General features: G+C 31.6%; 2 protein-coding genes across 2 annotated transcripts; both read left to right on the top strand.

The window, feature by feature from the left end:
- The first annotated feature begins 11,348 nt into the window (after positions 1–11,348).
- Positions 11,349–14,857, top strand: LOC137806470 (putative serine/threonine-protein kinase PBL1). Its single transcript, XM_090300391.1, has 8 exons — positions 11,349–12,311; positions 12,509–12,553; positions 12,638–12,742; positions 12,830–12,928; positions 13,240–13,458; positions 13,552–13,667; positions 13,774–14,034; positions 14,506–14,857. Exons 1-8 carry the CDS (start codon positions 11,687–11,689, stop codon positions 14,692–14,694), a joined length of 1,659 nt encoding a protein of 552 aa, XP_090156517.1. The 5' UTR covers positions 11,349–11,686; the 3' UTR covers positions 14,695–14,857.
- A 5,861-nt stretch (positions 14,858–20,718) lies between these two features.
- On the top strand, positions 20,719–22,309 carry XTH33 (xyloglucan:xyloglucosyl transferase 33). The gene is made up of 4 exons (XM_068606610.2): positions 20,719–21,071; positions 21,171–21,271; positions 21,427–21,635; positions 21,793–22,309. Exons 1-4 carry the CDS (start codon positions 20,843–20,845, stop codon positions 22,187–22,189), a joined length of 936 nt encoding a protein of 311 aa, XP_068462711.1. The 5' UTR covers positions 20,719–20,842; the 3' UTR covers positions 22,190–22,309.
- Positions 22,310–26,703: the final 4,394 nt, after the last annotated feature.

The following is a 26,703-nucleotide window of genomic DNA, read 5'->3' on the forward strand; positions in this document are numbered from 1 at the left end:
ATAATATAATAATCTATCCCATATTTATTTATCTTTAAATCTCAAAAGTGGATTAGGTCACAGTTGGTAAGGTGAATTTTTTTTTTCAACATATATGATTTGGTCTTTAGTTTAAAAGAAAAGAAAATAAAAGAACTAATTTATACGATATGATTTTGATAATTTTTTTCCTGTCTTTTATTTTTAATTTTAATTTTTGTATTAATGATTTACTCTTTTTTATCTTTGAAACTAAAAATAAAATAAAATAAAATTTAAATTTGATAAATATATTAAATAATAAATTAATAAAATTTTAAAATTAAATATGTAATGTTTAATATCATTAAAAATTAAAATTATATATTTTTATATTATTGTAATCTAGCATCAATAAATACAAAGAAAAACATAAGATTAATTTAAAAAACATAAAAATATAACAAGAAGTCAAATATGGTCTCTTATGACGATTTAAAACAATGGTTGCGCACGAAGTTCATACTTTCTCATTATAAGAAGAAACTCTTTTTGAAGCTTCAACGACTTCATTAAGAAAATAGGCGTGTGGATGAACACTTCAAGAATCTAGATATTACCTTAACTAAAGCTAATATGCATGAAGAGAATGGTGAATCCAAGATATAGGTCTGTAAGTGAGTTATAGAGATAAATTCAAGATGTGGTACAATTAGATGAGTACTCCTATTTGAAAAAATTGGTTCACCTAGCCATTAAGGTAGGAAAATATATGTTACACATAAAAAAAATAACATGTTAAAATTTTCTAGCCAAATCTCATTCTATCTTTTTTAAGAGGAAAAAACTTTTCACAATAGCATCTCCCTAATAGTTATTTGGACTTTCAGAATTGTAATTTTGGAAGCTTAAATAGTTGTTATGAAAAGGTTATTTTGGAAAAAAATTTCCTCTTTTGGATTTGCTATATTTAGAAAGTAATATTATGTTATAGATTTAGTATTATGTATGTATTACGTATTTTAGAAGTCTCATTAATCTATTTTGGAGAGTGCTTTCTAGAATACATATAAAAGAATTCCAAAATTTCCCATTTAGAGTACAATATTAATATGAAATAAAGCTTCTGGATTCCCGATTTTGAAATGTAACAATCACTTGCAAAATTTTAATTCTAGAATGCAAAAATAACACCTTAAATACATTCTAGATTTTATATTATATAAGTGTTTTCCCTATTCTATATTCTTGAAATACAACCTTCACCATTTTATCCAAAATCACAACAAAACAACCAATTTGTACCTCAAACCACTAACCAAGCGTTCTAAACACCCCCACCACATCTCAACCGAGCTAAACCTTGCCTTTAGCACTTCTAGAAGCCACCAACACAGAACATGCTATCATGGAAGCACCATGTTTGAAATAAAACACTCAAGGGAAATTTTGAGATTTTGAGAGAATGAATGGGTGTAGGAAGCAAAATCATGTAAACCACATGGGTCTCGATGTTGCTCTTTCAAATCAAGCCCAAATATTTTTATGATTTCTCTTTAACACACCATAAAAAAAAGTAACATTTCCTTATTTTTCACACGTACCATTCATTACTTTGGGTGTTTCTTCCTACACTCCAACATTATTCTTTCTACACCCCATCATTTTTCAAAATCTTGGAATTGTCCTTCACATTTTATTTCAAAACTCAAATTCCATGGTAGTGTGTGGGTTAGAGGTGGGATCGTGGAGATTTTTGCAACAAAGGTTGAGCTCGATGGAGGTATGGTGGAGGTGCTAGTGTGTTAAGAAGACTTCATTGGTGGTTTGATGTAAAAACTAATGTATGTTATATTGTTTTGCGGCGTTTATGGTGGCATGGAGGTTTCTGGAAATCGGGTTTTGAAAATGAGTTTTGGAATTGGTATTCCATAATGAGTAAAATGAATTATGGAATTGGAAATCCGTAAGCAAAAAAAATGCATTTCGGAATGGGGTGCTCCGTAATGCAATCTTGTTTCCTAAAATAGGAATTTCGAAAGAGAAAAAAGTCATTCCAAATACTCTTTCCGTAACACATATTTCGAATTCTAGAAAGGTAAATCCGAAAGGTAAAATATCTTTTCCAAAAAAGGTATTCCATAATGGTTTTTTGTTCTCTTCCTAAAAGCCTAATATGAGAAACGGGTTTTTAATATTTTGCTGGAATTTTCTGTCAGGTAACATGCTATTTTGCAGGAGTAGGGAGTAGGTTTTACCCAGGATTATATGCTGAGGCTGATATGTGGGAGGGACTAGATGATGTTGATATTGAGCAATTAATATGTTGTAAAACATTAGACATTAAAAGCAAACTAGTGATGCATTTACCACACATGAGGTAAATGTGAAGGTTGAAAAGTATGTTTAGATTGTGTATTATTTGGTAAATTAATTATGAAGTGGTGATAACTTTTTGTATGTATTTCCTAGTTGGGATGAGCTTTTGAGGTGGGCTAGGAAAGTTGCGTTTGATTTTGACTTTGTTATTGTTATATTGATATCAGATACTTCAAATTTCCAACGAGGAAGGAAAACATATCTATTATTGGATTGTAAGAGACGAGGTAAATACAAGCGATATAAGAAGGACTTACAGGTAATTGAGAGTGGGAGTAGGAAATGTGATTGTCCTTTTAAATTACAAGGGAAACTTTTAAAATGTGGTGAAGAGTAAATGTTGAAATTAGTTTGAGTCTCATAATCATGACTTGATAGATACGTTGGTTGGTCATCCATATGTTAGTAGGTTAACATCTAATGAGAAGTCAATGTTTATGGACATGACAGACAATGTAGTGAAGCATAGAAATATTTTGCTAACAGTGAAAGAGCATAATAATAAAAATGTCACCACCATAAAGAAATTTTATAATGCCATGTATGCGTATAGGAAATCAGAACAAGGTAACAGATCCGAAATGCAACAATTGATGATATTACTTGAACGAGACATGTATGTCCATTGGTGTAGGTTTGATGAAAGGACAAATGTCGTGCCAGATTTTTTTTGGACACACCCTGATTCAATGAAACTATTGGATGCCTTTAACATTTTGTTGATGATGGACAATATGTAAAAAAATAATAGGTATAGGATGCCCTTGCTTGAAGTTGTTGGCATTACTTCAACGGAGTTGACCTTCAATGCTGCATTTATGCTACTCACATTTAAAAGTTAACATAAATTTATATGGATTATTGAGAGACTTAAATGGTTTTTTTTATAGGTGATTCATACCCTAAGGTCATGGTTAGAGATAAAGATATTGATATAATGAATACAATAAATATTGTCTTTTTTTAAGCTTCTAATGTGTTATGTCATTTCCACATTGATAAAATTGTCAAAACAAAATGTAAAATAATTATTGATTCAAGAGAGTTATGGGATCAAGTAATGGAATCTTGGGGAACTATAGTCGATTGTGATAATGTACAAGCCTATGAACATTGTGTGCAAACATTTTAAGTTGTTTGTTCACCATGGCATATTGTATTGAATATGTGATTAGTACTTGGTTAAATCCACACAAAGAAAAGTTTGTTAAGGCATGAATGGATAAGGTCATGCACTTAGGTAACACCATAGGTAACAAATATGCATATGCTTTACTTATGATAATATTTTTTTTCTTTGTAGGGTTTAGGCGACATATTCAATTTCCTGACATAATATTCTTTGTAGGGTTGAGTCTGCACATTGGAGTCTAAAGAGAATGCTTCAGATGCTAATGGGAGACTTATGTTATTGTTGGGATTTCATGAACAAGATGATCATCTTGTAACATAATGCAATTAAATCTTCATTTGAAAAGAGTTTGCATGTGGTGGGTCGTGTCTTTCACGTGACAAGATACAAGAAGTTGCATGACTTTGTGTCGAAATATGTTTTACAACATATTGAAGAAGAGATTGATCGAGTTGAATATGTTGACTTAGATAAATCTCGTTGTAAATGCACCTTTAGATCTACTCATGAGATTTCTTGTGCTTGTGAATTAGCTTCCTTTAGGGTAGGTAGCATACCATTGCAATAAGAGCATTTCATATGAACACGCTTAAACTTTTTAGATATTTCAAGTCATGATACTTCAGCAAAGTTGTCGATCTAAAAAGAGTTTGTTGTGATCATGAATCGATTCAAAAAGGTTGACATTGTTGGTAAGGTTAACATTAAAGTCAAGTTACCTGAAACTGCATTCCCAGATAACACATATTTGTGTCCACCAGTTGAGAAAGTCAAAATAAAAGGTGCAGAAAAGGGACGTGCCACTAAATTTTCTAGATCTACGTAGTGAATCCCTTTTTATTTTGAGCATGTTGATGCCTTACATTCACAACTTGGTAGTTCTTCTACTTTGTAAGCAAGTAAGGGAATCATCAAAGACAATCCTTCAACTAAATTGAACCCCTTTCTAGATTAATTTTCTATAGGGATTATCCATACATTGTTGATATTGTTGATGTTGCACTGTTGGGAGTAGGAGAGGACTCATGGGTTGTTGTTCGCATAAACTTGCATAGAAAACCTAGTCAATGGCAGCAAGAATAAATTGATTTGTTTGGAGGGGATGGACGATATGAATATCTAAAAAACTCACTTCTTGTTGACAACATGGTAATTGTAATGATTTCAATTCATGTTCTTTATTTATTAATGCTTTGTCATATGAATTAAGTTAATTCATTTTCTTTAGTTTGTAGGTTAGCACAAATTAGTGGATAACAATTACAGATATGAGATATGTTATGTACAGGTATAGTCCAATTATATTGCTTAGGGAAAGATGTTTACTTACATTTTTTAATGATTTTATTCAAGCGCAATTGCAAGAAGGTTGTTTGATTCCACCAGTAGATATATTATGGTCCACCAATTGTTATCCCATCGCCCTAGCTTGATCATCGTATTATACTAGTCAGATGCAAGTTTTTATGCAAATTATGTCCGTTAGATGACATTTGTAGTTCACACTTTGTATTTCAAATGATAATTCAATATGTAAACATTTACTTTTATTATAATTACATAAGAATTTATATTATAAGAAGTAATTCCATGGTCATTCAAAATATAAACTTCAAGAAAGTTTATGTTCTTCAAATTCCATGTTGTGGTCTCTAGAGATACACAAACATATCATCAATGGATGATCGGGCTAGCATAAGGAATCTATGTGTCCCTTCCCACACAGGTGAACCATCAACAATGTAACCTTCCTCCACTATCGACTGCAACGTTGTTGCAATTCTACAACAAAGACCCTACAATCATACAACAAATTATATTAATCAAAAGTCTGCATGTATAATTTTAAAAAAATTATAAGTTCTAATCACTGTGGGATGCTCTGTGTCACAATCATCTACCTACTTATGTCCTCTTACATGTCCACGTGCAACAGGGATCATCACTGGGGGACAACCATCCTCAACCATTTGAATGATATATGGATGTGATATAGACCAAAACCACTCCATATATCGAGGGATGCATGCTTTAACATCAAATACTAAGGTGGCATCATGGACGACATAATCATTAAAATGTAACCATCATCGATCCACCTCACCTGTTGAGGGGTTTCCATCTATCACGAAAGCTGGGTGACGAGGGATACTTTATATATATCCATGCTGTCGAAGTACACGATCAGGTAAATGCAATTTTGGACATGTCTCCAACTGAATGTACCCTAAAAATAAAGAAATTCACTCAAAAGGACGCATTACCATGTGGTCTCCATACGACGTAAATTGCATTACACCTAGGGAGATGATATCTAACTGCATCCGGACAAATGCAAGTGATGACAATTTACTCCCAACAACATACTACATGCACCAAGGATCATCCTCAACATACTCATCTCGCATCTGTCTTTGTTCAATACATGAGAAACGCTCGTATATCTACACTTGCAATAATATGACATAACCAGCTAGCTCCCCATATTTGCATAGCTAGTATATCCCAAATGCTTGTACATGTGGATCAAAGCAGTTGTCACCCACGAGTATCCCTCAGTGTGTCTCAAATCTACAAAGAATCTCATGTAAGACAATCTAACTAATGTAACATTCTTATCCACAAAGATGATGCAACTGACAAGGTGGAGCAAATATGCTGTAGCAGCCACTGTCCACTGTTTATTGTTGCACACATCCTCGTAGACCTCCCTCAACCAATTTAGACGCATGTTACCACCTTGACAATGCCTTGTCTCTGCAATTGTTGCTCCACAATCAACACAGAGTGACTGTACCAACAAATCCATCGCCACAACTACATATAAGTTTGGGTAGGTGTAGAATTTCCTGATAATTGGGAGATGCAACAAATTTGACAGATCATCCAATGTGATGGTTAACTCCTCTATAGACAAATGAAAGGTATTTGTATCTGCATGCCACTTATCTACAAAGGTAGATAACAATCTTTTGTTTGTTGTGTCATAACTTACATCAACAAGACCAAATAAGCTCAACAATTCCACTACAGCTTGTATGTGTCCATGAGGAACACCCATCTTATTTATTTTTCTCCCATGAGAAACCAATTTCAAATCACCACGATCCTACAATAACAAACCAAAATAATATCAAATTTTCAGTTTACAAAACAACAAGTTATGTTCATATATCATATTTCAACATATTTACTTACCACATCATTCACCACATGGTCCTCAATACGTCCAAACAATGATTTATCCACTAGCCCTCTAGGATACGTTCCATCCTCCATATCGGGTTAGGCTTCATCTTCTACATGGGGTTGTGCTTCTTTAGGTTCATGTTCAATATGTTGTTCATCTTTATCACCGTTTCTTCTTCTTTTAATCGTACACAATTTCCCTATATGCATCCTTTCGTAGTTCTCACCATTTTTATTTGCATATGCATCATTCAAATTAATACAAAACACTTTATTATAAAAAACTAGACACTCATTTAAGAAAAACATTGAAAAAGCAGACAAAACCATGTTTACAAGATATGATTTCTGGAATGACCTTTCTGAAATAGGATTATGGAATTCCAAATCTGGAATCCTATTCCAAAAATTCCATTCCATAAAGTAGTTCAGGAAAAGTCTATTTCGGAAACATGTTACAAAATTCTATTTCCAAAATTTTATTTGTATGCATTCCCCTAATGCCTTATAGATTTTCCATTTTCGCGAACATTTTCGATTAGAGATTATGAAAGTAAACAAAATCTAAACCTTACCTTTCTTCTCTGGCAAACAAGGACTCCAAACCCTCTCACTAACCATCGAAAAGAAATTGGAATCTACAAATTTTTGTGTATGTCCACTGAAAGCGCACCAAATTCTAAAAGAATGCTCATCAAAACAGTGTCAAGAAAAAATTGCAGAGAAAAGGGAGGGAGACACTGCACTAAGGATTATTTAAAACCTTCCAATATTATTTTTGTCATTTCACGTTTTTGATGGGGTGCACGAAAAAGAATGTTGGGATGCAGGAAGAAACCCCCCATTACTTTTAACCGCATGAAAATTGCTTTCCGAAACTACAACCAAAGCTCTATTTCTCTCTCCTCCAAGAACTCATCTTTTTCAACAATGAGTCGTCCAACTGAATGTATTATTCTTTGTCGACATTGAAAAACTAGGCAAAAGAAACCTAGGTGTCTCTCTAACAATGGAACATTATGCTATCAAGAACTTCTTCACCAATCACCAAACTATCTACTGAGAACTCGTTCACATATTTCAACAAGATGCCATGATTATAAGGAAATGCGATATTTAGTCCATGGTGCTTGGACAAAAAATAATTGTCAGCCAAGCTATATTGTTGATGTTATCCACTATTCTAAAGACAAGAATTGCTACTAAAATGGTTAGGTCAATGTGTATAGGCACAATGATTCAAGATAATTCATATTGTAAACTTTTTTTGAGAAGAAGATTAACATGAAAATCTACTACAAGTACCTCTATAGGTAATATAAACAACGCTCAAAGGTTAAACAATTAACAACTTACCCTCTCCTTACCATCTTCCACAAAAGGATTATCTACCACATATTCCTTCCTTCACAACCTTTGGACCTTCTTGTCCTACTAACACTCTAGCCTTCCTTGCTCCATGAACACACCATGTCTCACACCAATTCACACCATCCATAAAATACCTCAATCTTCCACCCTAAATAATTAATCATCTTCCTACCTAGATTGTAGTTGTGCCCTTCCCTTGATTTATCTCCCTAAACCTTTTATGTCACAAGTTGCACCGTGTAATCCTCCACTTGCAACAACATTTGCTCATTTTCATTCACTTACCAAGATAAAATAAGAAGGGTGCAATTAAAAAAAAAGTAAGAGCACTATCTTGTAAGAAGAAGAAGAATAACCCCAACAAGCTTTAGTTAGGGGCATGGTAGAAGCTAAACCTCCTAAGATAAGAGAAAGAAAAAGAGAGTCATGTGGACATGTATTAAAAAATTTACCCCGTCTCCAAACCTCAGTTCAATGTACCATGGAAGGACATTAGGGATGACCAATCCAAAATCATCATTCGATGGTTCCTCGAGGCACTAGAAATACCTTATTCTCTCCATATTGAAGAATGAATTTTCATGATATATTCGTATCGCACTTTTCATCGTCTACCTTACATTGATCTCAGTAAACTCTTATTAGTGGCCACTAGACTAACAATCAATCTACCAGCGTATGATTGGGGGAGCTTAGAAAAAATGAAGCATATATCTACTAGCGATAATGCTATCAATGTGAACAAAAAATATGTTTGATTTCACTGCTACATTTTCAAATGGACAATACAATCTCTCTAAATAGTCTCACAATAGACTTCTCAAATTCAAATGTTCTCTCGTAACAACTATACTATAAATTACATTTAAAATCATAGTATAAATGTAATTCAAAATTAGAATTAAAGGTAATAATTATTGGTCATTCAAATTTCAAAAACAAAAATGATGGCAACTTTGATTTTTTAATGCTTAACAAATTCCTCCCTTAAACTCAAACCTTTCCTATTCTTCATTCAAATTGTTTTTCTGATTTCTGATTATCATCACCCACACTTCCAGTTTTATGGATTAAATTACTTTTAATTTCTCAAACAAAATCTTCTGCACTTTTACCCTTTTAACCGAAAGGATTTAAGGAAGACTCTGGCTTAAATGATATTGGAACATAATGATTAGACCATATATTCCTTTCACATGATGCCTCGACACCATTCCATTTATGGTCTTTTCCAAATTGTGTTTGAGTTGATTGGCTATCGTTTGCACACAAGTAATGTAACTAGATACATCTTCCGAATCATTCATTTTCTTGACCTCCAATTCACCTCGTAGAGTTTGAATACTCATTTGTTTAACTCGAACAACACCCTTGAACACTTGTTTCAAAATGTCCCATACTTCTTTTGAAGTTGACGCTCCAACAATCTTCTAAAAAATTGCTTCATCAATAGCTCTATACAACATGTACAAAGCTAAACTATTGGTTATACTGGCTATAGCTATGATACCAATTTGTGAACATAAAAAATATTTTATTTCACTTTTACATTTTCATAAGGAGAATGCAATCTCTCTAAATAGTCTCACAATAGACTTATCAAATTCACATAGTAATAACTATAAACCATTCAAATTTCCAAATAAAACTGATGTGGGCTTTAGTTTAATGCTTAACAACCAAAGGTTCAAACCTTCTTATTTTTGACAAAGAAAAAGGATGTGCTAAAGACCAAGACCTTCATCACAATATTTGTACATCATTCACCCAACCAAGACCTTCCACGCAGAAAACACGACCTTTATCTTCCTATAAGACAACAATGATGAAATCGTCTCATACCTCTCACAGATACCAAAATGTGTTCTAGTGAAAGGATTCAACAACCTCCACTAACAAAGCTTCCAAGAAGCCTTACCACACCTTTTGAATTCAAGAAGTTATAGACTTTAAAGACAGAATAAGAGCTAAGAAAGCTGAGCTAAAGAGATAATGGATTGTAGAAGTTAATGCGAAAGTAGTAACTGATTCACAAGCTGAAGCAGCTGCTATAATTACCATCCACATTTATAATTCTCCCAGTCATCCATCACCAGATTCTTAGGGGAGCATTTTATACTTACTATGTCCTTTATTAGGGCTACTACCCTTTGTGTTTGTGGCATTGGTAGTCCTATGACTTGTCTTAGGCCTTCGAGTTCTATTATCATATTCTTATGGAGTCTTGCTATAGACATTAAATTAATCATATTACTTAATAGGGACACTGTAATTAATCATACATATAGACATTAATATAATCATATTATATATAGGAGATGTTGCTAGGGGTTTAAGACTATGTTGACAACTCTAGCTTCATGTATATCAATTTTGAACAATCAGATAATTTTTAATTTTTAATTTTTAGAATTGGATTCGATTCGATTGTATAAATAATTAGACATATATTTTTTAACAATGTAATCAGCATTGGAAGCTGAAATAGAATAATGGAAAATTTTGTAATAATTGTCTAACAAGTTTGGAGAACAAATTTATAATTTTTATTGTTATAGATTATGAATTATATATAATGATAAAAACATGTCTATTATTTAAAATAAAATAAGTATGTTTTTCTATAACTGCCTTTTTTGTTTAATAGAAGATAAATTATTTAGTCACAATAATATGGGTTTAAAATGAAAAAAAAAATGTAAATAAGTGGGAATAAGATGAGGGGAAACACCTCTCAAGTTCATGCTATCTACATGACCAAAAAGACATTTTTTTTGTCAATTTCATTATGACTACTTCTTGTATGGTAAAATTAGGACTACTTCCTGTTTCAGAGAAAGGTAAAATATTGGAGCTCTTCCCCATTAGTGGTTCATGAGTAAATCACACAAAAGTGAATTTAACACTAATTTAACATAAAATTTTAATTTATTAAATTTATTGTTTTTTTTTATGTTTTATACTAGGAAATAATAAGATTCATCCAAAAAAAAATGTAAAATCTCTGTGAAGGAGGTATGAAAAGTCATGACTCTCCACCCATATCCAAAGTTAAAAAGAATCAAAGAAAATTTGAAAATCTACTTATCCTAACATTGAATAATTAGAGATATAAAATATGTTTACAATAGTTTAACAAATTTATTCATATAATCCACCAATATGATTGAGTTGAATTAAGGACTCATTCCAAAAAGAATTTGTGCTTGGCATTATTTTATTATATCTATTATTTTATTTGGATTCAGATGGACGGTTCAAACCGGCCCTTCTAAAAGGTGACATGCATGTAATGTAATCCTAAGGTTCGGCCATTTGTCTGATACGGCAGAGTGAAAGCACCTTGTTCTTGTTGTTTATCTAAAACAGGGAGAAGAAGAATGAGAGAAACTGTTTAACAATCAATCTTCAGCCACTTGCTTGAAGCTCATGTTCCAGATGTTTAAACAACTCCAAAAGAGTCACATTTCAAACAAATTGTACATAATATCTGTCATATATTATCCTTATTTTTTCTAAATATTCTTCTTGGTGACTAGATTGGGATCTAAATAGTGGTGTTATGCTGATGGAGTGACACTTCATATTAATCATTTGTGTCAACCATTATGAACAATTTGTTGATAGCATGTTATATATTTCTCTTGTCCTATTGCAATGAAATTTCAAGGGAAAAGATCCTTGCTATTGCTTCTCCTGCTTTCTATCACCCTTTATCTTGGATCTTCTCAAACTTCTGTTTCTAACTGTGTCCTTGATATTCCATCTTCTTCATCCTTGGTTAGTTCGAATTGTGAATTGTACCATTGGGGAGGGTTTACCAATGGCTGTTGTGGACCATATTTTGGGGATTACCTTTATGCCTTGGGGGTGAGGACAAACCAAACTGGCAAAGTCTTTTTGAATCCCTCAGAGCAAAAAAACTGTATAGCATCAATGGAAGCTTTTGACAAATATTTTACCTGTTATGGAATAGAGAAGCTAACAAGTGGAACTGGTGGTTGTTCTGATTACACCATCACAGATGTTATTAATCAGCTTGGAGACAAGCTTAGGAGATTGGAGGAAGAATGCATGCCTTTAAGCACAAATGGTAGGCCAAATGAAACTTGCACTAAATGTTTGAAAGCATGGGAGGATACCAGAGGACCAGAGTCAGCAAATATCAGTTCTTATCTTTGTAGGTTTGCTGTGCTTGTCTCACTAACAAGCACAAGAATTTTTGATAAGGAATCAATTCTAGAAGTTTATAAATGCCTCGGGGAACATGCCCTTTCTGCAGGTGAGATCTAAAACTAGAGTTAATTTGCTTTTTATTTTGATTAGCAACAACAACTGATAGCCTCCTTTCTCCTTTCAATCCACCGATTTTACTTCTTAGAGCTTGTTAGTTTAAACTTTTACTCATAGAAGATCATTTTAAAAATAATCTGAGTGATTTTGCATTTGGCATTCTCAATGAATCAGGATTTGCTTCAGCTAATCAAGAAGTGAAGGCTAGGGGCAATGCTAATATCAACTCAGGTACATATATATGTTCAGGTTGCTACCAGATATGATTCATGATGATTTTGTTAAACAATACATGACAATTTTGTTGAAAAACAGGTCTCTGGATTGCATTTGGCATAACAGGAGTTATAGTATTGGTGTTTCTTGCCGCAGTAGCATTATTTGTCAGAAGAAATAGAAGTGTTCCATCCGTACAAAATGGTACTCAATACTAAAAGGCCTTTGTTCATTTTTATGGTCCTGAACCATCTTTTTTCTCTTTCTAACGTAACACCATCCATTTTCCAGAGTCTTCTGATTCACCTTCACTGAAGATAACTTTGAAGGATGTTTATGCAGCAACAAGCAATCTCAGTGCTTCAAATTTCATAGGCCAAGGCATAGCCGGTAAGAATGTAACTTAACTTCTGGATTTGTGTTTTCTTTCTATTCATCACCATTGCACTTAGATTAACTCTAATTTGTCCAAGCAATGCCAAACTAAATCATGGAAGATTCTGTAGAAGTTAAACACTAACCACATCCTATGACAACATAAATAATAAACGAAATGATATAAGCATGTAGCCAAGTAGTCAACGAAGAAAGGTGAAGCTGCATAATGAGAATATTTAAAATGAGATAACATGAAGTGCATTCAAAATGGGAAAGACATAAACTGAAATTGTATTTTTTACTTTTCATTTGGGTGGCTCAAGGAAAAGTGTACAAAGGTGTACTCTCCAACAACCAATCTGTTGCAGTGAAGCATATCACCAGTGAATGTTACATGGAGACATTTGTTAGAGAAGTGAGAAGCCTTTACCATGTTAGACATCACAACCTAGTAGCTTTGCTGGGATACTGTGAAAGTGAAGGTGAATGCTTCCTAGTGTATGAGCTATGCCACAATGGAAACCTCTCAGAATGGCTATTTGGTATATCTTTCTTCCCCTCTCTTTTATTCATTCAAAATTTCCTAAGCTTCTTTTATTATACAAGTTCTTGAACACAAAACTATGATACAACAGGCAATGGTAAAGTTCTTTCATGGATTCAAAGACTAGAGATTGCCATTGACAGTGCAAGAGGCCTTCAGTTTCTCCATACCTACCCAAATGGCTGCATCGTTCACCGTGATATAAAGGTATATATATATATATATACACATAGCATCTTTCTTGTTCCATATCTATCTTTCAAGTACTCACTTTCATTCACTGAAATCTTGTTATTTCATGATATATTTTCAGCCATCAAACATTCTTATTGATGCTAAGTTCCAAGCAAAGCTTTCAGACTTTGGGTTGTCCAGGGTTATGGACTTGGGTCAATCCTATGTGAGCTCTGAAGTAAGAGGAACATTTGGTTATATTGATCCTGAATATAGGACAAATCACCAAGTTAAGGCCTCTGGAGATGTCTACAGCTTTGGAATAGTGTTATTGCAACTTCTATCAGGACAAAGGATCATTAACATTGATTTCAACAGACCAATGTCTCTGGGTAAAATGGTGGGTAATTACATTCTTAGAGCCTAAGGGTACATGGTTTGCTAATTTCTTGATTACAATGGTTAGAAATCCCACATCGATTAGAAATGGACATTTCATAGTATATAAGTGGATGCAAACCTCACCTTATAAACCAGTTTTATAAGATTGAGTTAGACTTAGAGTCATTTAAAACTTATCCTAACAAGAGTTTATTGGATTTATCAGGCTACTTGTTGTTGAGTTGCTATTGAGCCGCCGTCGATCACATTTTGAAAAAAAAAGTCAATTTTAAATCATTGAACATAACTAAAGATTTACTTAAACTAATCTCAATATACTAGATTTTACATTAAACCATGAGTTCAGTATGGAAATTATTTTTTTCTATAAAAAGAAAAGACAAGAAACCTTCAAGTCTTTATTATTCTTCACAAACATGGTGATCCCCAGCTAACACTTCTGAATTCCTCCCATGTGTTTGCTTTTCAGGCCAGAGATGTTGTTAGAGGTGGTGTTATTTCAGAATTTGCTGATCCTAAACTCAAAGGGGAGTACTCAGTTGAAGCATTTGACATCGTACTAAAGCTAGCTTTGTCTTGCGTAGGGCTCAAAAGGCAAAGACCCTCTATAGATCAAGTGTTATATAGCCTAGAAAAGACACTAGATATTTCATTATAAGCTAAATCTTCTAAATCCTGAAGAGTTTATACACAAGGCTAAAAATTATGTTAAAAAGGGTAACAAAATCAAGTATTTTTGTATAGTAAAAGACCTGATGCCATGATCTTAATTTTATAATCATTGACATCATACATACAAAAGGTAGCTTTGACTTGCATAATTCGATCAGTAGAAAAAGCACTGAATGACTCATTTCGAGAGAAATATTTTATATCCTGAAGATTATAAAGGGCTAGAAAATGTTAAAGAGGAACATGGTCAAATATTATTTTGAATTACAATGCAAGATATAATCCTATTCGATAACTACATAGAGATGAATTGCAGTACTCTATACAAAGCTTCATCATAATAACAGAAGGTGATACACGACCTAATATCATGACTCATCATTCGAACTAAAGAAACAATCAAGCACTTGTACAAGGTAAACTCATGCATATACAACATTGTCAACAATTTCTATTGTTTTAGCATGGATACTGTTTTTAAAATAAAAATTAACAAACACAACCTTCAATGGAGGTCCATACTTTTCTATCTCTTCAATATTATCATCGTCTTTTATTTCAACTTGTAACGTGATAACCCACACTTCGGACAATTTTTCAAGAATTCAAATTCTTTCATGTATTATATACAATCATTAGGACATGCATGTATCTTTTTATACTCCATACCCATCAGACAAAAAATCATTTTGGCCTCATAATTACGATTAGGTAGAGTATTTTTCTCGGGAAGCATTTCCTTCAACAACTGAAGCAATTCCATGAACCTTTTATCAGTTCATCCATTTATTGTGTTCAAATTCATCAATTTTAACACTCTCGATAATTGTGTGAAGTTAGTTGATCTAAGATACAATGGAGTCTCCGCATTGATTGACATACTTCCGTATTCATGCACTTCCACAAAAGACTCAACTTTAACATCTCAAATCATGTCCTCCAATCGATCATCATGTACTTGAAGGGATCACTTGGAAGAGTTCTAGTTTATGGTGGCGCTAGGCGATCTCCTATAGATCTGCATAGAAGGATTTGTTGATTCATACTTTGTTGAGTATTTGGGCAGTAGAAAGCCTCTCACAAATTATGTGATCATTGCTTATGGTACTGCCTTAAACTAGAATATCAGTTTATAAAAGGTAGTGACTTTGTCAACAACTAAAGTACAGTGAAGGAAGCCTTATGGTTAAGGGGTCTAGCCAAAGAGTTGGAGGTGCAAGACTAGATTGTCATTGTATAATGTGACAATACCAGCACAATACAATTGTTTAAAGTCTACCATGAAAGAATTAAGCACATTGATATTAAACTTCATTTTGTAAGAGAGAAGATTATTCAAGGATCTGTGAAGGTGATGGAGGTCTCAATAGATCACAATCCCCTTTGATAGGAATACGAAGGTTCTACCAAGTAGCAAGTTCTTTCATTGCTTGGATTTGATCTGATTAATTGGTGATTAAGCTTGTAATGGACTTAATGGTAAGCAATGACTCTCACTTAGAAGATTTATACTAAACCAATATGGAGACTTGTGATGATTAACTCAATAAAATTTTGTCTAAAGGTTCCTAAACCGTCTAACTCTACCAAACTGTCTAGTGATTGATATGTGGTGGATAGTCTCAGTAGATTGTCTAGTCTCTTAACATCTACTGAGACCTTAGACCGTTTGGAGAAACCATCTAAGTCACTTTCTTGCTTAATAATGAAAACCACTTTTCACATGTCTTTCTCATTAGTCTAGGCATGTTTCACGTGAGTTATTTATAACGATATTATTGTATAAATAGGAACTTTATATCATCAGTTGTGATTAACGTTTGAGTTGTGCTTGAATAAAAGTTTAAGAGTTTACTAAGAGAGAAAAGCTATGAGTTGTAATATCTGATTATAGAAAATTATGTAATAGACGTACATTAAAGTCCATTAACAGTTCAATTGAACCACATTATTTCAGTGTGTGGTTCTTTCTTGTTCCCTATTCTATTTGCCTTCTACCTCCTACGTTTGTGGGTTTCGCTGTTATTGTTTTGTTTGTGTGGTAGACACATTTTCTCTGAGTTTGTTTGAGGTGTTCCACAACAAAAGATTAGATATTTGTGGTGGTTTAATAACGGTCTAATAACGGATGACATGATAAGGTAATAAATTTCACTAGGATGGAATCGAATAGACTTGAGATGTCTTGTCTTGAGATAGGAGAAATGTTAGAGATCCACACAACTAAAAATATAATTAAATTATAATATATAAGTGAATAAAAACTTTACTTTATAAATTAATTTTGTGAAGTTGAATCAAATTATTAAAATTTGGACATATATAAATTAAGTCAAAATCTTATTTATAAATTATGTCAATAATATTTGAATACTATTTATGTTAGATTATTATCATAATTATATGATAAATATTTTATTAATATTTGTGTATATTACGTTATATAATTTAAACTTAATTATATGGTGAATATCAATAAAATATTTACATGATATATATTATAGTAATATTAAACAGTTATAAAATAAAAAATAAAACTATTATTAATAAGTAAATTTACTCACTTTCCACTTATTTTGTACTCTCCTTAACTTTATCTAATCAAATTCATTTTTTACTTCCCCATAAAAATATCATTACACCACTTTTATTTGCCGGATGTAAATGGAGATATGTTCCTGTCGTAAATGACAATTAAATTCAAAGAAAGGAATATGGTATTAAACACTAAATTAGCACAATTTTCCAAACACAGTGAGAAACTGATACCTTTCGCCCTACAAGATTATGATAAAATTGACCAAAAAAGGTTAATTAATAATAGGTTAATGAATTTCTTATCCCTAAATTTGTAACTAATTTCGTAACGAATACAGTAGGGACATTGATATGGGTGCCTTTTTTTTGTATATACTATAATTTATCATAAGAAAAATGTTAACGTCACACACCTTTAAGTCTTCATTAGTAGGTGAATTTCACATAGATTCACCAAATAGAGTAAACTCCAATTTTCTAGTGAAATGTTCAGAAAAACCAATTAATAATAGAAAGTGGGGTGCAGTATTCACCTCTGCAATATACCATTCTAAGAAAAGGAGAAGAAAGTGGCAACATGTTGGCAAATAAAGCACCTTAAATACAGTAGCAGCTTTTACTTTTTATATCCCTCCAAGTGAGTTTGTTTTTCACTGTAGCTGTATCACAAAATCTGACAAAAACCAAGTCTACATTTAGAAAACAATAAAAACTCTTCCATGATGAAAACCAAGTGGTACTTGTACTCAAAACTTTATACTGGAAAAAATAAATTATTTTTTAAGAGGAAATCAGTGGAAGAAAAAAATTGCATGAAATGCGTATCACATGAGTATGAGACCCTTCGATTATACAGCTAAGCGCACCTTAATGACAAGTTAAAGAAGAATTAGAAGTAAGACAGTGCACAATATCCCAACATTAACCACGAAAATCGTGCTAATGCAGGTTTAGAGACACAAGGATTCAACCCATTCATATATAAATAGACTAATACACATTTATTATACTTAATTATCAAAACTCGAATATTAACTTGAGTATGACACGATCTTTTGTCACTATCATTGACATTTTAATCAAGAACCGAGACTCATAGACCAATGACACCAACTCATAACAAGTTACAACTTGATTACAAGGGAAGAGACTATTGGGTATGAAGTTAAAATCAATTGGATTGAGCTGATTAGACACCATGTTTAGTGGGTAGGCTTAATCATTGTGTCCCTTTATAATTTCTACTTAAAAAGATCACAGTACTTGTAATTGGTGTGCAACATGACAAAAATAAAATCTAATAGTTGCCCGTGTGGATGTAGATTGCAGTTGGCGACCGAACCACGTTAAATCTGTATTGTTTATTTTCTGCAGTTGATTCATGATTATGTGTGTTCCTTCTGCATATATTTTTTTTCCATAAGAGACCTTCCGGGTTTTCGACCATGATGAGTTTTTTTTTTTTTTACTAAAATGGGGTCCGTTTAAAAAAAATTACAAATTTAGGCAACAAATCATTCAAATTTGACACGACTCTGCCATGTCATACTGAAATCGTGTCAACTTGGCACGACTTCTACGACGTCATACTAAAGTGGTACGACTTCTGTCACGTCATAATTTTTTTTTTAAATTTTATTGTTTATATATTGAGTAGTAAGTTATGTAATGTTAAAAATTAATTTGATACATAATTTTCTAAGAGTGTTAGTTTTAAGGAAAAAAAATTGGATATATAATTATTTTTAAATTATTTAATTATTTGAAAATAATTACAAATTATTTATATTATTTGACTTATTTGAAATTTATATAATTATTTTAAAATTATTTAATTATTTCAAAATAATTACCATACTTATGCCTTTTTATATTTTAATATAAATGACATTAAAAAAATAAACAGGTTTAAAAAATGTATTATTTGAATTGTGATAAAAAAAATTATTACTTCAGAAAAAAAATGAATAATTGTGATACACTATTATCCAATTTTTTGTTTCTTAAAACTAACACTCTTAGACAATTATGTATCAAATTAATTTTTAACATTATATAACTTACTACCCAATATATAAATAATAATTTTTTTAAAAAAAAATTATAGGCAGAAATCGTGTTAAGTTGACACGATTTGTGCATATAAAGTCGTGTCAAATTGGCACGACTTACCTAAATTTGTAATTTTTTTAAACAAACCCCATTTTAATAATAAAAAAAAATACCCCATGATAAAAAACCATACCTTCCTTTTTGTATAATATATCCACTAATATTTTTGTATTAATAAATTTTCAATCCTTTTTGGTAGTTGAAAGCAAGTTGGCCCTACCTGCATATTTGTCCATGCTAATTGCTATCCATGACAATCTCTACCTTGTTTTCATTCGCCTATTTAAGATTGAGTAAGCAATGGAGTGCTGTAGGAAAATGTAATTCCGTGCCATAACTCTTACTGTGACAACCACCACCTACACGTCCTTTTTCTTTCAATGCCATCCCTGCAACCTTTTCATGCTACTACTACACTACAAAAGAAGATTACAAAAGCAATGTGAACGTGTATAGTCTAAATATGTACTAAGTTATTTTTCTGTCGCATCAGATTCCTCTGCATGCCAGCTAAGTCACCTCTGTCACATTTGCTCAATTGCTATATCATACTTTAGTTAGCTTCATTACCTTTATTATATGCTTAAACCAAGCTTATATGTATCCCTAATTGATTCTCCTGATTAGTCCATTTAACTTTTATTTTTACCTACCACCTCACCATTCAAAGGAGACATGCATTTAAGATTGCTAGATCTGGAAACTCACAGCAAATTTTTATGCCAAGTCAACCCAACTATCCTTGTTTCGTTCCTCACTTTATCTTTTTTCACAAATCACCTTTTTATTTTCTTCCAATACCAATATCATTTAAACCTCCAAATTAGATTATGTAATGTTAAACAATAAAAGTATTAGATAAGACACACTTAAAGACGGAAAACACTTCAGACACATAATCTCATAATGTTAGTGTTTCAGATACAAACACATAATTTAAGAGTATTAGTGTTTCATAGTGTCTACTATACATACACATAATTTAAGAGGAGTGTCCGAAGAAAAAAGTGTAAGTAGTGATATGATATATGATGTTAATCATTGTGGAAATTGGAAGACAAATTCAATCAAAGGTTACGCGTTTTTATGAAAATTGGTTGCTCCCAATTGATCACAGCTAGAATTACAAATTTAGAAGGAATAAGACAAGTAACAGATGTTACAGCCATGCAGGGGAGGGAGATTGCCCATCAAACATTAACTAAACACTCCATTCCCATCCCATGCACCCAATATTAGGCCAGCCCCACTACAGAAGCCCTGCCAAACCTAAACAAATCACACCCACATGACCCTTTGGATCTTTGCCTTTATGATCCAAGACACCTATAAAAAAATACTGTGAAATGTCTAAAGGAGAAAGGCAATTGGCCAATGGCCAGCTAGAAAACAACTAAGCAAAGATTATGAACCCCATTCATTAAACCACACCCAATATATACCCAATCAATCTGACATGTTTTCTCCTCACATGTCCACAAAACATGGCACTTTGCCAACAAAAACTAGGCTTCTCATATCTACTAATCCTTTGCTTAACCACTGTGGTTTCTTCACACAACAGGCCTTTTACAATTCCAACTGTCACACGCTTGACGGATTCTTTTCCTCTTGTCCCAGTTGATCAAGCTTTTTCTAAGGCCTTTGGGGCCTCCAATATCCAGTTTCTCCGCAATGGGTCCACGGCCACACTGGCTCTCGACAAAGTCTCAGGTTGATATGAAAAACCTCTTCATTTAGTCAAGTTATTGAAATTTTGCAAGTCCCTTGTTTTGCTTTAATCATTTCATAACAATTTCTATTATTCTTTAGGCTCCGGCTTGGTATCACAGAGAAGATATAACTATGGATTTTTCAGTGCTGCAATCAAATTACCCTCTGGCTTGTCACCTGGAGTTGTTGTTGCTTTTTATGTACGCTCACTTCTTCTATGCTTAAGAGTCTTCTGTTATCATATATGTATGCTATCACAGCACAGACACTTACTTCATTGACAACATTCTTTCTTACTATTATCTACCATTGAGGTTATGAATGTCCTCAAGAAATTAACTCGAGAAAACATCAGCTGTCAAATGCAGATAAATTCCCTCACAACCATGATGAAATAGACATTGAAATTTTGGGTCATGATAAGAGAAATGACTGGGTTATTCAAACAAATGTCTATGCCAATGGAAGTGTCAGCACAGGGAGGGAAGAGAAATTCTATTTCTGGTTCGACCCAACACAGCAGTATCATCATTACAGTATCTTGTGGAACAGTTATCACACAGTGTAAGTTAGACAAGTCTTGTTTCAGTCTTGAAATTGAAAGAATATCATAATGGAAAAACTATGCATAATTAACACTCAGTTCGTCTTTGCTGAACCTAAGTGTCAATTATCTTAGCTAAATGGCAACTACTAATGATACCAATTGTGGATTATGTAGGTTCTTAGTGGACAATGTTCCAGTGAGGGAATTCATACACAGCAACACACATCCTTCTATTTATCCATCAAAACCAATGTCGGTGTATGCCACAATATGGGATGGTTCAGAATGGGCTACTAATGGAGGCAAATACCCAGTTAACTACAAGTATGCACCATTTGTTGTTTCATTGGCACAAATAGAACTGAGTGGCTGCATATCTGACCCCTCAGCACCAGTTTCTTCATGCTCTAAGGTGAATCCTTCAGCCCAAGACCCAGTCAATGGACCAGAGTTTATTAAGCTTTCACAGCAGCAAGTAGCAGCTATGGATTGGGCAAGGAGGAAACTCATGTTTTACTCTTACTGCAAAGACAGACCCAGATTCAAAGTCATGCCACCAGAATGCCACTAATATAAATTTATTCACCAAAATTACGTAAAGAGAATTTCTGAAAACAATTTATCAGAAATCATGAGGAAGCTTTACTCGTACTTTATACAAGTCATATATATCACTTTTTTCATCCCTTCATTCTAAGTTTTTTTTTAGGAATTCTCTTTTTATAATCTTTCTATTGGGTATAAATCTTTACTTTTATATTTTTTTTTTCACCTGAGTGGAGACTAATAATACTGTTGTAAGTTAAATTCTCTGCCTCAATAATTGAACGCAGGTATCAGAAGAAGATGGATAACTTAATTGATTTTTGTTGCTTCTCAAATGGTTTAATTATGGTTTCTAGTTAAAAGGTCAAGACGTAGTTATTTTGGCTGTGGCAATATGGGATTGGCTCGCACCGCACTTACCCGTCTAGTATAAAATTTACGCGTCTATTATAAAATTTACGGACTGATTTTTTTTAATTCGCCTGTATAAGAATTGGTCCGCGGACCTCAGCCGCATAAGAAATATTTATTAAAAAAAATTAATTTTTAAATAAATTTTTTGAATTTGTTTTATTTAGATTTATTAGACAAATGGTCTTATAATATTATTTTCATAAAACATGCATAATAAGATGTTATTAAAAATTTTGAAAAGTAAAATATGAGGCTACATTAAAAAAATATGAGAGTGTAAAAAAAATTATACATTTTAAAGTTATACGGGTTATGCGGGCCAACCCGTTCTGCCCCGCATTTGGCTCGTGCGGATTACAGATTATGCGAGACGGACCTAAACGAGCCAGCGGGTTGAAATAAGCAAACCCGTCCCTCACAGCCCACCCCACTTTATCAGCGTTAATTTTGGCCATGTAAGAAATAATCAAAACATATTCTTCATAATACAATAAATTAAATTTTTATTTATTTATTTAAAATTTTATTATAAGGAGTTGTTAAGCAGATATTTTCACTTTTTACTGTGTCAAAGAATCTTTATGCTAAGAAGGTTGACCTAAAATAGAGAGATGACACAATAATTAGGTCATCCATAGGCATGGCATTTGAATGGATGCAATGCAACATAGGTAGCTTCCTTCATTAATGGATCTTAGGGTTTAGTTGGAACAGCAGCAGACAGAAAACAGCTAACAATGTACACAAACTACATAAGGTTAGTTGGGTATAGCCTTTAGGGGCTGAAGTTGCACAAACAAATACAAATGAGAAATCATTATTGGATCTTCACATGTTTATACTTTTAATTAATTTCTATTTTTTTTAATTTGTAATAAAACACAATATGAAAAATACAAGAGTTTATTAAATATCTTTTAGTCCTTATAGTATTTTTGTGATCTCCATAGTATAATATCTTTTTTTTAAAAAAACACATATGCCTAGTTTTGTTTCAACGTTAAATCAAAGAATTTTAAGAAACTCTCACTTTTTTAAATATTTTTATTTCATCGTGTGTTTTAGATATATTTTACTTAGAAATTTATTTAATTTTATTTTGAAATTTCTATAACACAAATTCATAATGACAATTGTTGTAAAAGATCAAAATACCATTTATATAATGCATACATTTATCCTAATTTTTTCTAACACTCCATACACCTCATCTCCCCCATTGCTTCTTTGTTGGCTCCACTTACACCATTGTTGTTGTCATTGTGATTCTTGGAACCATTGTGTGAGATGAGACAAGATCAATTGAGTTTATGGGTTTAATGAGAGTTTTCTAGATTATAGAATGTGAGAATTTATTATGTTATTACCTCCTCTAAGTATTAAGTATAACAACTTTTCAAAAAAATTCAATCTAGAATACACTTAAATCTTGAAATCCATTTCAGATTATATATTTCGAAATGTAAATGAATTACATTTTGAATTCTGCAATTCAAAATACACTTTCAAATGTACAAATATGTTAAGAATTGAAAAGGACATAATTTATTTATGAAAAATATATTATGTATTCTAGTGATTACACAATCTAGAAAAAAATTTGTCATAAATAAAATGCATTTCAAATTTTAAAATTCAGAATACACTTTTGGATCCTTAAATACATTATGAATTTCACAATCAGAACATAATTTATTTATGAAAAAAAAACCTTTTTTGTGCAATCTAGAATATACTATATTTATAATTATAATTTGGAATAATATATGGCTAATTTGGAAAAATATGGTTGGGAGAAGAGGTGATTTCTCTTAAGTTGAAGAAGATAGAGACCTACGACCTTGATTTGTATTGTAACATCCCTTCTAAAATTAATAAGATCATAGGCTAAAGGAAGAAGTAACATAAAGATTAATTTATAAAAGTATATGTATTTATGTTACAATTCTTACAATGAGAGTATTTTATGTTCTATTTTACATATTTTAGATAGAGAGAAGGACTTTAATTTATGTAGAGTCCTTTCTTTTCTTAGTATTACATCTATTTTATAGTGGAGATGGAAACATGTTAATTGGGGGATTAACTTGATAGGTAAATGGTAGATGAAAAGTGACCATAATAGGTCTTTATAGAATAATAATAGCATCTATGTTTGAGATGAATAGTAACATAGAATGTCGTGTTTATCAAAAAGTGATTGAATTTTCTATAACATTAGTGTTTAAATTTGTCTCCAAGAAGATTCCATTGATAATCGCAGACATGGATTCAAATAATTCATTCCATCCGTTTATTGAGATATTTTAAATGTGCACAATTTGTTTTCATGTACGAGGGATAAAATGGAAAAGTGAAAACAACTATCATTAAAAAAATCAAAACAATATAAAAATTCAACCTTTGTGATATTTTTTATAATCTACTTTTATTTCCTATAAAAAATTTTGAATTAATATATGTAGTGACTAGTCGAAATAAATTAGTTTTACCATGGCTAATAGAATAATACAAGATAATCTCATCTTGATCAAAATTACTCATTTAAATTCTCAAGATCAAAATTTTCATCTACGATTCAAATCTTTACTAAACCAAAACAAATAATAAAATTATAATTAAAATATACATATTAGTGAGATAATGTAGATAAAATGAACTAGCACGTAACTGAAGATAAATAAAAATAAATATAAAAGATCAATGCATAACAGAAGATAAATATAATAAATAATAAATAAAATGGAGCAGTGCGTGACTAGAGAGAATTAAACAATAAAATAGACCTGCATAGCTGGAGATAAATAAACTATATAATAAAATGATACAATATGTAATTGAAGATAATTAAAATGAATAAAATGGATCAATATATAACTGAAGATAAATAAAATAAATAGAATAAATAAATAAAATGGATGAGTGCATAATTATTGTAAATATATTCACATGGATAGTCCAAAAACTTTAAAAAAATGATTGACTATGAACACATTTCCAAAGGAACTCATGCATAAGAAAAAGTTATCTTGTGGAGGGATTGAAGATGGAGTGATGTATACTAGATGATCATCCATTATACACAAAAGGCAACATAGGTTATGACATATTTTTAGTTACATTTAGCATACTTGATTATATACTACTGAAATCAAACTAAGTAACTACTGAAACAAAAATAAAAATAAAATAAAAGTATTGAAAGTAAATAATTATTAAAAAAAACTTGTTCTATTAGTTTTATATGATTTTAGTGGATATAATTTTAAAAGTTCTGGGTTCTACTAATAACATTTAACACCAACTTTAAAAAATGTTAATTGTTTACACCTTCCAGATTTAGTAATACACGTCATTTTATATATTATTTTTAAAAATATCTTTTTATAGTAGTACTACAATGAATTAATATTTCAACATTCCAAAGATTATTTTTGGCAAGTATTAAAATTTTAAATACTTGTGAAGAGCCAATTTTTAAAAATGGGATATCAATTGTATCTATAACAATTAATAAATAAAATCCACTTTGTAACTTATATTACTTTGTAACTTATATTATATATGACGTTGTTATTTTTTTACGATTTTATCCTAAAAATTGTGGTATCTGTTTTTTACTTATTAAAATAAATAATAAATCTATAACAATATATATAAAAAGATACTTTCATTTTATGTAAGTATTTAATAATTTTAGTTTATCTTTAATTATATTTTTAAATTTATATTTTAAATCTAAAAAATATTATTATGTGAGGTATAAAATACATTGTTTTCATTTAAATTCTAAATATAGATTATATATCAAATATAAAAAATAATACACATATTTTCATTTAAAAATAAGTATATAAAATTAAAATTAATGTAGATAAAGTTAGCCTACAAAATTTGTTAGAAAAAATTCCTATAATTTCTGCTTAAAGTGTTATGGGATCAACCTCCTTCTAAATATTTTTTTTGGATTAATTAATTGTTTATCTCATGCGAGTTGTCCTTCACGTGTTCGGTTCAACGCTCCAATTTCTCCTTCCCTCGTGAGATTGAATTTGTTCTTATCATTGACTTTCAAAAGATCATATGATTGAAAAAACTTACATAAATTAATTTAAATAATCTAAT

Source organism: Phaseolus vulgaris, chromosome 3 (genome assembly GCF_051622355.1).
Source record: "Phaseolus vulgaris cultivar YP4 chromosome 3, ASM5162235v1, whole genome shotgun sequence".
NCBI lineage: Eukaryota > Viridiplantae > Streptophyta > Magnoliopsida > Fabales > Fabaceae > Phaseolus > Phaseolus vulgaris.

What these genes read in the sequence shown, in the direction of transcription:
- LOC137806470 (XM_090300391.1), top strand. Translation starts at nt 11,687, where the DNA reads ATGAAATTTCAAGGGAAAAGATCCTTGCTATTGCTTCTCCTGCTTTCT. An exon ending in CAATGCTAATATCAACTCAG is followed by an intron (nt 12,554 to 12,637) that starts GTACATATATAT and finishes GTTGAAAAACAG; the next exon opens with GTCTCTGGATTGCATTTGGC. An exon ending in CAATGTCTCTGGGTAAAATG is followed by an intron (nt 14,035 to 14,505) that starts GTGGGTAATTAC and finishes TTTGCTTTTCAG; the next exon opens with GCCAGAGATGTTGTTAGAGG.
- XTH33 (XM_068606610.2), top strand. Translation starts at nt 20,843, where the DNA reads ATGGCACTTTGCCAACAAAAACTAGGCTTCTCATATCTACTAATCCTT. An exon ending in GAGTTGTTGTTGCTTTTTAT is followed by an intron (nt 21,272 to 21,426) that starts GTACGCTCACTT and finishes AGAAAACATCAG; the next exon opens with CTGTCAAATGCAGATAAATT. An exon ending in TGGAACAGTTATCACACAGT is followed by an intron (nt 21,636 to 21,792) that starts GTAAGTTAGACA and finishes TGGATTATGTAG; the next exon opens with GTTCTTAGTGGACAATGTTC.